Raw genomic sequence first — 18,349 nt, 5'->3', positions numbered from 1 at the left:
AACCTCAGTACCATATGCCAGACTACCATCAATCTTCCCAATATGGCCACTTGTCTAGACCCATTGCTGGAGGCTGGTCCCAACCTGGGTTTGCACGACATGGCCATATTGGGGGTGGATATGAGTCAAGGCCATATTTTTAACAACATGAGGGCTACAGTCAGATTCCTTATGTCCAATACACAACTGGGCCACATGATCAAAGGCTGAATATTCCTCCGACCCACACAGCATCCACGAAGGGTGAAGGACAATTGGCCCAACAAAGGCCACCTGAGCAGGACCCTGAGCTTCCCCTATCACCTCCACCTACTTACCAAAACCTGTAATGTTTTGGGGTTTGTGACACATAACCATGTGTTCTATATGTTTGTGCTGTCATAGGACTTTGTTATGCTGTTCATGTTGTTAAAAAATTATGCCAGCTTGAATTGGCTGAAAAAAACATATGGAAAAAATATGGATTTGAGTTAAACAAAAAAGGCTTTTTCGGTAATTAAAAAATATTGTAAAAAGCCAAATTACTTTTGTGGGCCAATCATTCTTACATCACACACATATGCTCTGTTCATAACCATATGTGAATTAAGTAAATACAACACACAGAGTTCAGAATATTTTTTTTTTCTGGTAAACTTATAATATAGTTAAAAAGGAAAAAATCACAAATGAGAAACAGCATAATCTTGCCAGGGAGTCGCACCCTGAGAAACAAAATAATTGGTGAAAGCATCCCTAACTTTTGTGCCAGAAAGGGGACGCCGCGGAGGAGGGCCATGTGGTGTAGGCCTAATCACATTGCTCAACATGTGTTCAGCAATATCAGCTGAGGAGCAATCATGTATGCAGGTAAAATTGTGCAAAATAACACAGGCTTTTATGACTTCATTCACTGTAGCCTCACTGAGCTGAATGGCAGACTGGAGGAGACGCCATTTGGCTGCCAGAATACCAAAGGCGCACTCCACCAGTCTCCGCGCCCTGGAAAGCCGCAAATTAAAGACCCTCCGCCGGTGGTCCAGGTTGCGCCGGGGATAAGGCCTCATGACGTGCCTCGTCAGTTGGAACGCCTCATCTCCAACAAGAACAAAAGGCACTGCTTCCGCATTGGAGCCTGGGAGTTGTTGTGGTGGTGGGAGGTCTAACTGGTTGTCATGCAGCCGCCGACCCATAATGGACGAATTGAAGACCCTAGAGTCTCCAGTTCGGCCATAGGCCCCAATGTCTACAATTATAAACTTGTAGTTACTGTCAACTACAGCTAACAGAACTACAGAGAAAAACTGCTTATAATTGTAGAATTGGGAGCCAGAGTTCGGCGGCTTACGTACCCTGATATGTTTCCCATCCACGGCTCCAATGCAGTTTGGGAAGTCACAAGTGTTCTAGAAACCAAGGGCTATTTTGAGCCAATCAGCCTGTTTTGGCTCAGGCATCACAAGTTCCTGGAGTTTAGCCCATATTTGACTACAGGTTGACCGCACAATGCCCGAAATTGTCGACCGCCCAATCAGAAACTCCAGGTGTAGTCCTGCATACAACAAGCCAGTGGACAGGAAGCTGAAAGTGAAAAAGAAAAATTATTAGGTAGGTAACAAGAGGTCACACAAAACATGAAGAAGCACAAGTAGATTGTATATTGTAAAAAACATGATTAACGCTGTAAACTGAAAAATTTACCTAGGGTACTTAACTATAACATTTAACACACTTTTTTGGATCTGCTTGTGCCCTAATGTACACATATACTTGAAAAAACCTGCTAGAACACAACACATAAAAAAAAAAGATCATCAACATACAGTATGTGAGGATGTTGAATACATACCATAAGGTAAGGAGAAGATGCTCCTCTGCGGATATGGCTTTGCGCATCCTTGTGTCCTGATAGGTGATACCTGGACGTAATATCTCCAACAATATATCAAAGGTTCTGATGGTCATGCGACAGTACAGATAGAACTTGTCAGGATGTGCTCTCAGAGCTGTATAGAGCCTCTCAAAATGTCCTTTAGTGAGGCATTGGGTCAAAAGAGGATGCACCCACAACCTTCGTCTCCTCCTTCGCGGATCAACAATCACGGGATATGGCTGCCCAAATCGACGCGACAAGACCCAGTGAAACAACACCCGCTGAGTTGGGGTGAAAGACAGTAGGTCAGACATGGTTTTATGGTAATACCAACACACCCAAGAGATGCACACCAACTAAATGGCCAGATGGGAGGGTCCCACCTGTTGTAGAGGGCTTAAATAGGGTTAGTGATGATGATTTAAATTAATTGCAGGCCAGAAAACCGTTAATTGTCCATTTTGTGATGTTGCGTGTAAAATACGCATTACGGATTGCATACGGATCACATACGCAACATTACATGCGCAAAATACGCGGCCACACCTTGGCAACGGATTACCTAGGGAACACTATTTCTGGGATATTTCTGCGTATTACGTGGACCGTATTTGCCTACACTGAGTGTGACGCCGGCCTAAAAAGACGGACACCGCCGGATCACAAGTTAGACGGCGTCCACAGTGCTTCCATCTGCCTCATTATAAGGCATCATCTGCAGGGGGTTCCACCTGAATCACTTATTTCAGACATTTACATGGAGACTCCCACGTAAGCGCTCAGCACAGGATAAATGTGAGCCGAGCAGTACTGCAATTTTTGAAAGACAAAATAAAATCAACAGCAGATGAAAAATTGTTTATGTTTGACCGCCGTCAAACACTAAAAGATGCTTTTTTGTTTTTGCATCGCCATATTTTAAGAGGGAGAATTTTTCCAGAATTCATCTGACAGTCATGCGAGAGCTTTATTATTTTTTTTACAGGACGAGTTGATGTTTTTATTGGTATCATTTTCGGGCAAATGACAATTTTTGATCGTTTCCTATTTTTGAAAGGCAGATGAACAAAAACCAGCAATTTAGGCATTAGTTAATCTAAACATCATCACGTCTGTATGCGCTTACATGTACAGACAGAAGAATGTATGCAACCTTCAATCCACAGAGGATCTGTGGTTGGTTTTCCCAAGATATTTGGAGCAACCAGCCCTTGATACTTTGATGCGGTCTTGAAGACAGAAGGTGGTCACACCAATTATTGATTTTAGATCTCGCTCTTGTTCATTGCACTTTGCATTTCTATTAATTAATACACATAAATGATCACTTCTGCCTTTGAAAGCATTCTTACATTGCAACAATTTTTTTTCCACAGCTGCCTAAAACTATTACACAGTACTGTGTGTGTACATATCCATAAACTAGTGTATATAAGCTGTATCTATATACCTTACACTTGCCTGTTTATCCAGTTACATTAGTATATTGCACATATACAATGTGAGATTTTATTTATTGTTACAGACCATATTGAAACCTCGGTTCTCAAACCATTGATATATTTATTGATTTTGCTTCAAAGTATTTCATTGCACATGGATTGTGAAATAAAAAAAATGCAAATCTACATCTTATGCAAATATATTCTGTGACAATGTAATGTCTAAGAATAAGAATGAACGGTGCAGGAAATGCATTTAGTAGACGAGCCTCTTGCTGTCACCACGAGGTTTTTTAATCTTGCTGTAATTTTTGAAAATTATATCACATAGCGTAGCCTGAAGAAAGAAAGAAATCATGTCAGCAAAAAAGAAACGTACCACACCAAGCAATCTGGCTAGGTAAAGTCGTCAGTTTTAGTTAGAGCTGAATTATCGCCACACTGGGTAAGGGCAGCATAGTGTGTATATATATATATATATATATATATACATATATATATACATACATACACACACACTATATATAAGTGCTCTGTACTAAGACAAAGCCCCACCCCTGCAATACTCACATAGAAGTTCCTTATCTCCAAAGCTGTGATTCGGAGCTCAGAGTATTGGGATTCATCCAGCTGCTGAACTAGCGCTCGATAATCACCCTAAAAAAAGAAAAAAACAGGATTTTTGGTTGCTTACCGTAAAATCTGTTTCTTGGAGCCTCCATTGGGGGACACAGGAATCATGGGTGTATGCTGCTGCCACTAGGAGGATGACACTATGCAAATAAAAAAAGTTAGCTCCTCCTCTGCAGTGTACACCCCAACGACTGGCATTATACTCTTCAGTTAGTGAGAAAGCAGGAGATAAATAACAAGGTTGAAAACCATAACCACAAACTTGAGAACTGTAAACGTGAGAACAGTCATAGAACATAAAACAGCAGAAACTGAGAAACATTGGGAGGGTGTTGTGTCCCCCAATGGAGGCTCGAAGAAACAGATTTTACGGTAAGCAACCAAAAATCCTGTTTTCTTTATCGCCTCTCATTGGGGGACACAGAAACCATGGGACGTCCCAAAGCAGTCCCTAGGGCGGGAAAAGCAGACTTCCATCAGGTCAGAGGACTCACCACTGCCGCCTGCAAGATCCTTCTGCCTAGGCTGGCGTCCGCCGAGGCGTAGGTATGGACCTTGTAAAATTTGGCGAATGTGTGGATGGAAGACCAAGTTGCCGCTTTGCAAAGCTGTAGAGCGGAAGCCCTGTGGTGCACCGCCCAGGAGGCGCCGACTGCCCGGGCAGAGTGAGCCTTGAGCCCAGGAGGGGGCACTCTGTTCTTGACCCGGTAAGCCTCCAGAATTGCCATTCTGATCCAGCGAGCAATAGTCGCCTTAGAAGCCGGTTGGCCTCTGCGTGAGCCATCAGGAATGACGAAAAGAGAATCCGTCTTCCGGAAAGTGGACGTTCTATCCAGGTAGATCCTCACTGCCCTGACGAGGTCCAGCTTGTTCAACGATCGCTCCAGAGGATGAGTCGGAGCTGGACAAAAGGAAGGTAGAACGATGTCCTTGCTGAGGTGGAAGGTGGAAACCACCTTAGGAAGAAAGGAAGGCGGAGGCCTGAGGACCACCTTGTCCTGGTGAATGACCAAGAACGGCAAGACAGGGCCGCCAACTCGGAAACGCGGTGGATAGAAGTGATGGCCACAAGAAAGGCCACCTTCCAAGATAGAACTGACAGGGGAATCTCCCTGAGAGGCTCAAAGGGGGAAACCCTCAGAACGTCCAGTACCAGGTTTAAATCCCATGAATCCACAGGGGCCCTGTACGGAGGGACAGCATGGGCTACTCCTTGAAGGAAGGTCTTAACCTGTGGTCAAGAAGCTAAAGTCTTCTGAAAAAGGATGGAAAGCGCAGAGACCTGGCCCTTCAGGGAACTAAGAGCCAGGCCCGAATCCAGTCCTGCCTGAAGGAAGGCCAAAATGGAATGCAGGGAAAAGGACATAAATGAAACGCGGTGGGACTCGCACCAACGGAAGTAAGCCTTCCAGGTACGATAGTAGATCCTGGAAGACGAAGGCTTCCGAGCCTGAATCATGGTGTGAATCACCCTGTCCGAAAGGCCGGATGTTCTTAGAACTGCGGTCTCAACTGCCATGCCGTTAAACTGAGCGACCGAGAATTCGGGTGGCAGATCGGGCCTGTCTGGAAGGCGCCAGGGAGAATCCGCGAGAAGATTGACGAGCTCCGCGAACCAAGCTCTCCTGGGCCAATCCGGGGCGATCAGAATGACCGGCACCCCATCCGCCTTGATCTTTTTCAACAGTTTGGGAAGTAATGGAAGGGGTGGGAACAGGTAGGGCAGCACGAACTGTGACCAAGGAATGGCCAGAGCGTCAACGCCCACTGCAAGAGGATTGCGAGACCTGGAGACGAACTGCGGAACCTTCCTGATCATTCGAGATGCCGTGAGATCCACGTCCGGAGTCCCCCATCGAAGACAAATCTGATGGAAGACCTCCGGATGCAAGGACCATTCCCCTGCCGCGAGGCCCTCGCGGCTGAGGAAGTCGGCGGCCCAATTGTCCATGCCGGGGATATGCACCGCGGATATCACCGGAACCGTTGCCTCTGCCCAGAGGAGGATCTTGGATACCTCGGCCAAGGAGCTCTGAGTCCCCCTTTGATGGTTGACATATGCCACCGCCATGGCATTGTCCGTCTGGATTCGGATTGGAAGGCCCCTGAGAATCCCTTCCCAGTGACGAAGGGAGAGAAAAATGGCCCGGATCTCATAGTAACATAGTAACATAGTTAGTAAGGCCGAAAAAAGACATTTGTCCATCCAGTTCAGCCTATATTCCATTATAATAAATACCCAGATCTACGTCCTTCTACAGAACCTAATAATTGTATGATACAATATTGTTCTGCTCCAGGAAGACATCCAGGCCTCTCTTGAACCCCTCGACTGAGTTCGCCATCACCACCTCCTCAGGCAAGCAATTCCAGATTCTCACTGCCCTAACAGTAAAGAATCCTCTTCTATGTTGGTGGAAAAACCTTCTCTCCTCCAGACGCAAAGAATGCCCCCTTGTGCCCGTCACCTTCCTTGGTATAAACAGATCCTCAGCGAGATATTTGTATTGTCCCCTTATATACTTATACATGGTTATTAGATCGCCCCTCAGTCGTCTTTTTTCTAGACTAAATAATCCTAATTTCGCTAATCTATCTGGGTATTGTAGTTCTCCCATCCCCTTTATTAATTTTGTTGCCCTCCTTTGTACTCTCTCTAGTTCCATTATATCCTTCCTGAGCACCGGTGCCCAAAACTGGACACAGTACTCCATGTGCGGTCTAACTAGGGATTTGTACAGAGGCAGTATAATGCTCTCATCATGTGTATCCAGACCTCTTTTAATGCACCCCATGATCCTGTTTGCCTTGGCAGCTGCTGCCTGGCACTGGCAATCTCGAGGACATTGATCAGCAAAGTTGACTCCTGCGCCGACCAGCGGCCCTGTACAGTCAGGTGGCGAAACACCGCACCCCAGCCGAGCAGGCTGGCACCTGTCATCACCACTTGCCAGTGAACTGGAAGGAAAGACCTGCCCTGGGAGATGAGAGGTGACGTGAGTCACCAGTTGAGAGACCGTTTGACTCGGGGAGCGAGTCGGATCGGGGAATCCAGGGAGAAGACAGACCTGTTCCACTGAGACAGGATGGCTTGCTGAAGAGGTCGCGAGTGAAATTGGGCGAAGGGAATAGCTTCCAATGTTGCTACCATCCTCCCCAAAACCTTCATGGCCGATCGGAAGGAAGGAGACCGAGGGCCCTGGAGCACGCGTATGTCCCGACGAAGGATGGATCTCTTGTCTTCGGGAAGAAAGACCTTGGTCTGACGAGTGTCGAAGAGCATGCCCAGAAAGATGATGCGCTGAGAAGGAATAAGGCAGGACTTCTTCCGGTTGACCAGCCACCCGAAACGGGCTAGGGTGTCGAGAACGATGGACAGATTTCGTGGGCCTGAGAAAAGGACGGAGCCTTGATGAGGATGTCCTTGTGGTATGGAAAAAGAACCAGGCCTCTGACCCTCAAGATGGCCATCAGCGCCGCCATGATCTTCGTGAAAACTCTTGGGGCGGTTGCAAGACCGAACGGCAGGGCGACAAACTGAAAATGTTCCTGAAGCACTGCAAAGTGCAGGTATCGGTGATGTCCTGGGAATATCGGGACATGGAGGTAGGCATCCTGAATATCTATGGAACACAGAAATTCCTGAGCCTCCATGGAAGCAATCACTGAACGAAGGGATTCCATCCTGAAGTGCTTCAGACGAACTCTCTTGTTCAGCAATTTGAGATCCAGAATGGGATGCACCCTGCCGTCTTTTTTCGGTACCACAAAAAGGTTTGAATAGAAACTTGTGAACTGTTCTTTTTCTGGGACAGGAACAATTACTAAATACAGTGCAAGTGGAAATAAAACATAACTTTTACTAGAACAATATAAAAGTACAAATCAAAAAAGTCACCCAAAAGTGATATAAAAACACATGGGGTAAGGTCTCAACAAAGAGACACAGCAAAAAAAAACCTAAAAGGATTCAAAAGACACCGCCTGCAGAGGCGCTTGCGGATGAAAAGCAGACCAATATATGATTCACGCAATAGCTACCAGAAACAAATACATATGAGTCGTGAAGCAATAATACATATAATTGGTTGCATGTAAATAGACAAATTTCCTCCAAGCTAATCATCAGGGGACCTGCTTGATTGTAGAGATAAGTGCTCAAAAGGGAGACATAAGTTGCTGCCACCCCCTATGCTATCCTGCATCCCCTGATGATTAGCTTGGAGGAAACGCGTCGGGACTGACCACAGGGAGAGTGCTGGGCATGTTTGTGCAGGGGTAGCTGTGGACTGCCCTTGTAAGGGCAGGAGTTTTGGGGATAGACTACTGTTAGCCCCATAGGGAATGACAGAGTATTGTCAGTTCCCTTCATCATATTCCGGACCATTGCCTGAACAAGAGGTGTTCCGGGTCTCCTGCCTATTTATCCTGGAGTTGGTGAGAATGTTCCATTTTCTTTACCCTGACTCTTACTAATGAGGCCGGCGTCACACACAGCGTACAACAATACGGTCCGTATATTACGGCCGTAATACGCTGAAAAGTCCCGAAAAAAGTGGTCCGTAGCTCCTCCGTAGGCAGGGTGTGTCAGCGTTTTTTGCGCATGGCATCCTCCGTATGTAATCCGTATGGCATCCGTACTGCGTGGTTTTCTCGCAGGCTAGCAAAACCAACATACCGCTATAGAAGTGATCCATGTGTCCCAAAAAGAAAAGAAAATATATATATACTGTCTATATATATATATATATATATATATATATATATATATATATATATATATATATATATATATATGTCAGTAGACACATATATTAGAGACAAAAGCCGGTAATTCAGTGCGGTGTACAGTAAAATCACACTGACAGCTTACAGTAGAATAGGTAGAATAAATGTGTACACATAGAATAGGTATATATATATATATATATGTCAGTGAGACACATATATGTATATATATTAATATTTATTCCAGCGCTATACAGCTTGAAAGCCGGAAATTCAATTACCGGCTTTTTCTTTCTCCTTCCTAAAACCCGACATGATTTGAGACATGGTTTACATACAGTAAACCATGTCTTCTCTCCATTTTTTTTGCAGATTCCACACTACTAATGTCAGTAGTGTGTATCTGCAAAATTTGGCCGTTCTAGCTCTTAAAATAAAGGGTTAAATGGCGGAAAAAATTGGCGTGGGCTCCCGCGCAATTTTCTCCGCCGAGTAGTAAAGCCAGTGACTGAGGGCAGATATTAATAGCCTGGAGAGGGTCCACAGTTATTGGCCCCCCCCTGGCTAAAAATATCTGCCCCAGCCACCCCAGAAAAGGCACATCTGGAAGATGCGCCTATTCTGGCACTTGGCCACTCTCTTCCCATTCCCGTGTAGCGGTGGGATATGGGGTAATGAAGGGTTAATGCCACCTTGCTATTGTAAGGTGACATTAAGCCTAATTAATAATGGAGAGGCGTCAATTATGACACCTATCCATTATTAATCCAATTGTAGTGAAGGGTTAAATAAAACACAAACACATTATTTAAAATTATTTTAATGAAATAAAAACAATGGTTGTTGCAGTATTTTATTCAACGCCCAATCCAGTCACTGAAGATCCTCGTTCTGTGAGTAAAAAAACATAATAAACCAACAATATACTTACCCTCCGCAGATCTGTAACGTCCAACGATGTAAATCCTTCTGAAGGGGTTAAAACATTTTGCAGCAAGGAGCTGTGCTAATGCAGGCTGCTCCTCGCTGCAAAACCCCAGGGAATGAGGCTAAAAATAGATCAATGATCTATATTTAGCTTCATTTGCGGTGAGGCGCCCTCTGCTGGCTGTTCATAGATCGTGGGAAATTACCTAGAAAGCCAGGGAGCTATCATTGATCTATTTTTAGCATCATTCCCTGGGGTTTTGCAGCGAGGAGCAGCCTGCATTAGCACAGCTCCTTGCTGCAAAATGTTTTAACCCCTTCAGAAGGATTTACATCGTTGGACGTTACAGATCTGCGGAGGGTAAGTATATTGTTGGTTTATTATGTTTTTTTACTCACAGAACGAGGGTCTTCAGTGACTGGATTGGGCGTTGAATAAAATACTGCAACAACCATTGTTTTTATTTCATTAAAATAATTTTAAATAATGTGTTTGTGTTTTATTTAACCCTTCACTACAATTGGATTAATAATGGATAGGTGTCATAATTGACACCTCTCCATTATTAATTAGGCTTAATGTCACCTTACAATAGCAAGGTGGCATTAACCCTTCATTACCCCATATCCCACCGCTACACGGGAATGGGAAGAGAGTGGCCAAGTGCCAGAATAGGCGCATCTTCCAGATGTGCCTTTTCTGGGGTGGCTGGGGGCAGATATTTTTAGCCAGGGGGGGGCCAATAACCGTGGACCCTCTCCAGGCTATTAATATCTGCCCTCAGTCACTGGCTTTACTACTCTGGCGGAGAAAATTGCGCGGGAGCCCACGCCAATTTTTTCCGCCATTTAACCCTTTATTTTAAGAGCTAGAACGGCCAAATTTTGCAGATACACACTACTGACATTAGTAGTGTGGAATCTGCAAAAAAAATGGAGAGAAGACATGGTTTACTGTATGTAAACCATGTCTCAAATCATGTCGGGTTTTAGGAAGGAGAAAGAAAAAGCCGGTAATTGAATTTCCGGCTTTCAAGCTGTATAGCGCTGGAATAAATATTAATATATATACATATATGTGTCTCACTGACATATATATATATATATATACCTATTCTATGTGTACACATTTATTCTACCTATTCTACTGTAAGCTGTCAGTGTGATTTTACTGTACACCGCACTGAATTACCGGCTTTTATCTCTAACAGCGCTGCGTATTTCTCGCAAGTCACACTGCTTGTCCGTGTGTAATCCGTATTTTTCACGCTTCCATAGACTTTCATTGGCGTATTTCTTGCGCAGTACGGTGACAAACGCAGCATGCTGCGATTTTGTACGGCCGTAGAAAGCCGTATAATACTGATCAGTAAAATACGGCAAATAGGAGCAGGGGCATAGAGAATAATTGTGCCGTATTTTTTGCAAGTTTTACGGACGTAGATTCTGCGCTCTTACGTCCGTAAAACTCGCAAGTGTGACGCCGGCCTGACACCGTGGTATAGGTGCCATGTTTTTTGCCATTGCGCGATATTTGTCTATTTACATGCAACCAATTATATGTATTATTGCTTCACGACTCATATGTATTTGTTTCTGGTAGCTATTGCGTGAATCATATATTGGTCTGCTTTTCATCCGCAAGCGCCTCTGCAGGCGGTGTCTTTTGAATCCTTTTAGGTTTTTTTTTGCTGTGTCTCTTTGTTGAGACCTTACCCCATGTGTTTTTATATCACTTTTGGGTGACTTTTTTGATTTGTACTTTTATATTGTTCTAGTAAAAGTTATGTTTTATTTCTACTTGCGCTGTATTTAGTATTCATTGTTCTAGTGGGTATATCTGTGTAGTTCATCTACATACAGATTTTTTGCTATTTTTTGTACAGGAACAATTACCCCAGCTTTGAGGAGAGAAGTGATGGCGGCGAAGAAACCCGGAACTAGAGCGGGATCTCTTGGAGGTCGGGATTCGAAAAAACGATCCCGGGGTCGTGAAACGAACTCTATCTTGTATCCCGAGGATACAACTTCCCTGACCCATGCGTCCTCTACTGAGGAGATCCAGACGTCCCTGAAGAAGAGGAGATGGCCGCCCAGCCTGGGAGGTTGGTGGACAGTCTGGACACTGGAGGATCCACCGAAGGCGAAGCGGTCCAATTAGCGGTAAGCTCCGGAGAAAAGGGATCTAAAACGCCAAGTCGCTTTCCTCTCTGAAAGCGTCTGGTCGGGTTCTCTCTTTCTCTGATCATAATCTCCTCGAATTCCGGGTGAGGAGCGAAAAACTTGGAAGGTGGTTTAGCCCGTCTAAACAAAACCGCCTGATCTGCGGGTTCCGTAGAGGACTCCTTGATGCCACAGGTTAGATTTATCGCTCCAATGAGATTCTGAACCATATCCCTCATGGTAGCGATTTGGTTCGAATCCAGCTCCGAAACATCCTCCGAAGGCGCATCAGAGAACGCCTCGCCTGACTCAGGGGAGGAGGATCGGGAGGACGCCGACCGCAGAGGACCGTGTGGCGAGATGGAGCGAGAAGAGGACTCAGACCGTCGTTCTTGTCTGGACCTTTTGCGGTTTATCAAGGAGGGCTCGGACGGAGGCTCCTGCGACCCACTGGCTACTGCGGGGGTCTGCAGAGGTAATCGATCCAGCACAGATACAAGGGTTTGAGACACCCGTGTTAGATCGGCCACCGATTGTGACAGAGAGGAAGCCCAGCCTGGGATGGGGGTATCACTCTTGGGCGGATCGGCCGGGGGATCCTGGGCGGTGGGAACAATTGGGTTGCTGCAGGCCTGACAGAGCGGAGAGGACTGACCTGAGGGAAGTTTGCTGTTACAGGACAAACATGCAAAGTACTTCACTAAGGCAGAAGAGGAAGAAGTAGGTGGACGAGAGCGGCCCCCTTTAGAGTTAGACATTTTGAAGAGGTCCCTGAAGAAAATGCCAGCGGGTTAGGGGACAGTGGGGCAGAGGGGGGTGTCAGTCTGCAGTGCAGAGCTACTCACGGCAGACGAGAAAAAAACGGATACCAGGTTCCTGGAAGAAGACGTCCCGCTTGCGGATTGTCCACGCCGTGGATCTCCGGAGAAGAAGTGGAGCTCCTGCCCTGTGGTGCAATCCGCGCAGATGTGTGCCCACCGAAATGAGCGCTCTGCTTTGGCGAAAGTGCGGTACGATGTGTGAGCTCCTGCCCTGTGCGGCGTGGAGGAAGGGGCGGAGCCAGCCGAGATGGTGCCGTGGGCGGAGAGTGAGGACACAATTTGTCGGGCGGGAAAAAGCCCGCCTGATGAAGGCGGAAGTGGGGGAGGGCAGTACCGGAAGTAAATTAGGACCCGGCGGCCGATGAAAGAGCCGCGGCACTGGAATAGTGCGCCGCAGAAGAAAAAGCGGCGCAGCAGCCAGCCAAGGCTGTCCCGCTGAGTGCGGCCGCAGTGAAAATGCCCCCCCCACAGCGCCAGAGCAGCGCGCCTCAGGGAGAAGCGGTGCGGCAGCCTGTCAGGGCTGTCTCGCTGGGAAGAAAGTGCCCCATGAAAACCGCGGCGCCAAACCATGGGCAGTGCGCCGCAGGGAGAGCGGCACGGGAGCCGCGGCAGCCTGTCAGTGCCCCCTGCCTAGGGCTGAATCACAGGCGCCGGACAGTGGAGAAGGTCCGGTAATACGGGGCGGCGCGGCAGCCTGAAAGGGCCCCAGGTCGGATAGAAGGCAGAAAGGACCCCAGGCAGAAGAAACACGTCTGCCTGCTGCGCAATATATCTGCAAACCCGGATCGAGTGATGTAGGCGCAAGCGACGACAAGGTAAACTGGGAGCCCCTAGTAAGACCCCCCCTTGAAATATCTGGGATGGGATGGGGAAATACCTCAAACATCCCACACCGATACTAACCTGAAAAGGGAATGAGACGTCCAGGAGCTGATGGACGTCCTCGTCTCCGCAACCGACAGGCTCTGGTGGGCGAGTGGGTGGGGGACGGAGCCAGTACCGGACTTTTAAGCACGCTTGTGTGCTAAGCTCTTGGTCCTGGAGAGGGATTTATGAGGATACGGGGTGGCAGTACACGCCGTACTCATAGTCCGTATTGTGGGACTACAGGTGTGACTGTTCACCCTGTATCCCTCCGGGAAACCTGAAAGAAAACGACGCACATTGAGGTAGATAAGGGTCTAAAGAAAGACCCATGTCCACCTCCTACTGACGCTAAGCTAAACTGAAGAGTATAATGCCAGTCGGTGGGGTGTACACTGCAGAGGAGGAGCTAACTTTTTTATTTGCATAGTGTCAGCCTCCTAGTGGCAGCAGCATACACCCATGGTTCCTGTGTCCCCCAATGAGAGGCGATAAATAAAGAATCTTCAGTCATTATTTGGACCAAGACAACTGTTCTGGTGATATAAAAATCATCTATCATTGTATTGTATTCTAATTTAGAATATAAAATAACTTAGAGGGATTCTCCATTATAACAGTATCAAGACCAATCATTCTAAAAAAAATGTAATACCTTTAATTAGCAAATCACATTTGCCTACGAAGGTATTCACTATAGAATTAAAATGGCTGCCATCTTTTTACATTGACAAAAATATGTCCTAGATTTGTAAATAGAGGTGCCTGTGAATATATGCAGTAGGAAAATTGCCAATGCTGTGACCAGGAGATAAGTTTATACCGCGTATTCTCAAGCTATCTCCAGGTCAGTCATTCAGCATTCAGAAAGTCAGGGTGGACAGCTTCTTATCATCTCAGCACCACTGGTATCCATACCTCCCAACTTTTGAGGAAGGGAAAGAGCGGCAAATTTTAGCCACACCTCTGACCACACCCATTTCACAACTAGTCATGCCCCAACCACACCCATTTAGCACTTCTGATCACAATGTTTCGTAAACAATAATTATAAACCAAAAAAATATGGCCACACAGTGCTCCATACTGTATAATGGCCACACATGATGCTCCATACTGTATAATGGCCACACATGATGCTCCATACTGTAGAATGGCCACACATGATGCTCCATACTGTAGAATGGCCCCAAATGATGCTGCGTATAGTGTACTGGCCCCACGTGATGCTCCATACTGTATAATAGCCACACATGACGCTCCATACTGTATAATGGCCACACATGATGCTCCATACTGTATAATGGCCCCAAATGATGCTGCGTACAGTGCACTGGCCCCACGTGATGCTCCATACAGTATAATGGGCCTACATGATGCTGCATACTGTATAATGGCCACACATGATGCTCCATACTGTATAATGGCCCCACATGATGCTTCATACTGTATAATGGCCCCAAATGATGCTGCGTATAGTGTACTGGCCCCACGTGATGCTCCATACTGTATAATAGCCACACATGACGCTCCATACTGTATAATGGCCACACATGATGCTCCATACTGTATAATGGCCACAAATGATGCTGCGTACAGTGCACTGGCCCCACATGATGCTCCATACAGTATAATGGGCCTACATGATGCTGCATACTGTATAATGGCCACACATGATGCTCCATACTGTATAATGGCCCCAAATGATGCTGAGTACAGTGTACTGGCCCCAAGTGATGCTCCATACTGTATAATGGCCACACATGATGCTCCATACTGTATAATGGCCTCAAATGATGCCGCGTACAGTGTACTGGCCCACGTGATGCTCCATACAGTATAATGGGCCCACATGATGCTCCATACTGTATAATGGCCACACATGATGCTCCATACGGTATAATGGCCCCAAATGATGCTGCGTACAGTGTACTGGCCCCACGTGATGCTCCATACAGTATAATGGGCCCACATGATGCTGCATACTGTATAATGGCCACACATGATGCTCCATACTGTATAATGGCTCCACATGATGCTCCATACTGTATATTGGCCACACAGTGCTCCATACTGTATAATGGCCACACAGTGCTCCATACTGTATAATGGCCCCAAATGATGCTGCGTACAGTGCACTGGCCCCACGTGATGCTCCATACAGTATAATGGGCCCACATGATGCTGCATACTGTATAATGGCCACACATGATGCTCCATACTGTATAATGGCTCCACATGATGCTCCATACTGTATATTGGCCACACAGTGCTCCATACTGTATAATGGCCACACAGTGCTCCATACTGTATAATGGCCCCAAATGATGCTGCGTACAGTGCACTGGCCCCACGTGATGCTCCATACAGTATAATGGGCCCACATGATGCTGCATACTGTATAATGGCCACACATGATGCTCCATACTGTATAATGGCTCCACATGATGCTCCATACTGTATATTGGCCACACAGTGCTCCATACTGTATAATGGCCACACAGTGCTCCATACTGTATAATTGCCACACATGATACTCCTTACTGTATAGTGGCTCCAGATGGTGCTCCATACTGTATAATGGCCACACAGTGCCCCATACTGTATAATGGCCACACATAATGCTCTATACTGTATTAATGGCCACATTATGCTCTATACTGTATTAATGGCCACATTATGCTCCATACTGTATAATGGCCCCACATAATGCTCTATACTGTATTAATGGCCACATTATGCTCCATACTGTATAATGGCCCCACATGATGCTGCGTACAGTATACTTGCCCCACATGATGGTCCATACAGTATAATGGCCCCACACGATGCTCCATACAGTATAATGGCCCCACACAATGCTGAGTACAGTATAATGGCCACACATGGTTACCTCACCTCCATCATTGCCTTCTCCATCACTACACACACACACCTTTCACAGTGCACCCTCGCAGCAGCCGCAGCTTCTACTCCCACGGCGCTGAATGGTGTCATCCAGCTGCGCCGCTGACTGCTCACGTCGCTGCAGCTGTGATACGCCACTGATAAAGACCTCTCCGTGTCTCCTGTGCCGGTCAATGTCAGAGCGAGGAGCAATATCTGCTCTCCGATCCGACACAGCTAGTGTCCGCTCCGTACACCTCGTACACAGGCGACTCCGTTCCATACACCTTGCACATGCGGCTCTGCTCCGTACACCTCGTACACATGCGACTCCGCTCCATACACCTCGTACACATACGACTCCGCTCCATACACCTTGCACATGCGGCTCCACTCCGTACACCTCGTACACACATGGCTCCTCCCCGTACACCTCGTACACACACGGCTCCTCCCCATACACCTCATACACACGGCTCCTCTCCATACATCTCGTACACACACGGCTCCACTCCATACACCTCGCACACACACACGGCTCCGCTCCATACACCTCGTACACACACAACTGCACTCCATACACCTTGCACATGCGGCTCCGCTCCGTACACCTCGTACACACACGGCTCCGCTCCGTACACCTCATACACACACGGCTTCACTCCGTACACCTCGTACACACACGACTGCGTTCCATACACCTTGCACATGCAGCTCCGCTCCGTACACCTCGTACACACACGGCTCTGCTCCGTACACCTCACACACGGCTCCACTCCGTACACCTCCTACACACACGGCTCCGCTCCGTACACCTCGTACACACACGGTTCCTCTCCATACATTTCGTACACACACGACATCACTCCATACACTTCATACACACACGGCACCGCTCCATACACATTGCACACGCTGCTCCGCTCCATACACCTCGTACACACGTGACTCTGCTCCGTACACCTCATACACACACAGCTCCTCTCCACACATCTCGGACACACACGGCTCCGCTCCGTACACCTCGTACACACACGGCTCCGCTCCGTACACCTCGTACACACACGGCTCCGCTCCATACACCTCGTACACACATGGCTCCGCTCCATATACATTGCACACGCTGCTCTGCTCCGTATACCTTGCACACACACGGCTGCGCTCCGTACACCTCATACACACACGGCTCCTCTCCATACATTTCGTACACACACGGCACCACTCCGTACACCTCATCCAAACACGGCTCCGCTCCATACACATTGCACACGCTGCTCCGCTCCATACACCTCGTACACACATAACTCCGCTCCGTACACCTCGTACACACACGGCTCCGCTCCTTACACCTCATACACACACGGCTCCGCTCCATACACCTCGTACACACACGGCTCCGCTCCATACACCTCGTACACACATGGCTCCGCTCCATATACATTGCACACGCTGCTCTGCTCCGTATACCTTGCACACACACGGCTGCGCTCCGTACACCTCATACACACACGGCTCCTCTCCATACATTTCGTACACACACGGCACCACTCCGTACACCTCATCCATACACGGCTCCGCTCCATACACATTGCACACGCTGCTCCGCTCCATACACCTCGTACACACATAACTCCGCTCCATACACCTCGTACACACACGGCTCCGCTCCTTACACCTCATACACACATGGCTCTGCTCCATACACATTGCACACGCTGCTCCACTCCGTATACCTTGCACACACATGGCTCCACTCCGTACACCTCATACACACACGGCTCCTCTTCATACATCTCTGTCTTACACACGTCTTACACACACGACTCCGTTCCGTACACCTTTCACACGCTGCTCTGTACAGACCTCGCACACACGTGGCTGTGCTCCGTACACCTCGTACACACGCTGCTCCGCTCTGTATACCTTGTACACACACGGCTCCACTCCGTACACCTCGTACACACACGACTCCGCTACGTACACCTCGTACACACACGACTCTGCTACGTACACCTCGTACACACACGATTCCG

General features: G+C 47.4%; 1 protein-coding gene across 1 annotated transcript in view; it reads right to left on the bottom strand.

Moving 5' to 3' along the window:
- Nucleotides 1-3,395: 3,395 nt before the first annotated feature.
- The window catches only part of PSME1 (proteasome activator subunit 1), a 73,911-nt gene continuing 58,957 nt past the window's right edge, over nt 3,396-18,349 (bottom strand). Inside the window, exons 10-11 of the mRNA XM_069761860.1 lie at nt 3,865-3,951; nt 3,396-3,631 (exon numbers count right to left, since the gene is read on the bottom strand). Coding sequence (XP_069617961.1) covers nt 3,551-3,631; nt 3,865-3,951 — 168 coding nt within the window. The 3' untranslated portion in view covers nt 3,396-3,550. The remainder of the gene's footprint in view (nt 3,632-3,864; nt 3,952-18,349) is intronic.

Source organism: Ranitomeya imitator, chromosome 1, assembly GCF_032444005.1.
Source record: "Ranitomeya imitator isolate aRanImi1 chromosome 1, aRanImi1.pri, whole genome shotgun sequence".
Lineage (NCBI taxonomy): Eukaryota > Metazoa > Chordata > Amphibia > Anura > Dendrobatidae > Ranitomeya > Ranitomeya imitator.
Note: the sequence above shows the minus strand (reverse complement) of the source record. Positions and strands in the feature narration are given on the sequence as shown.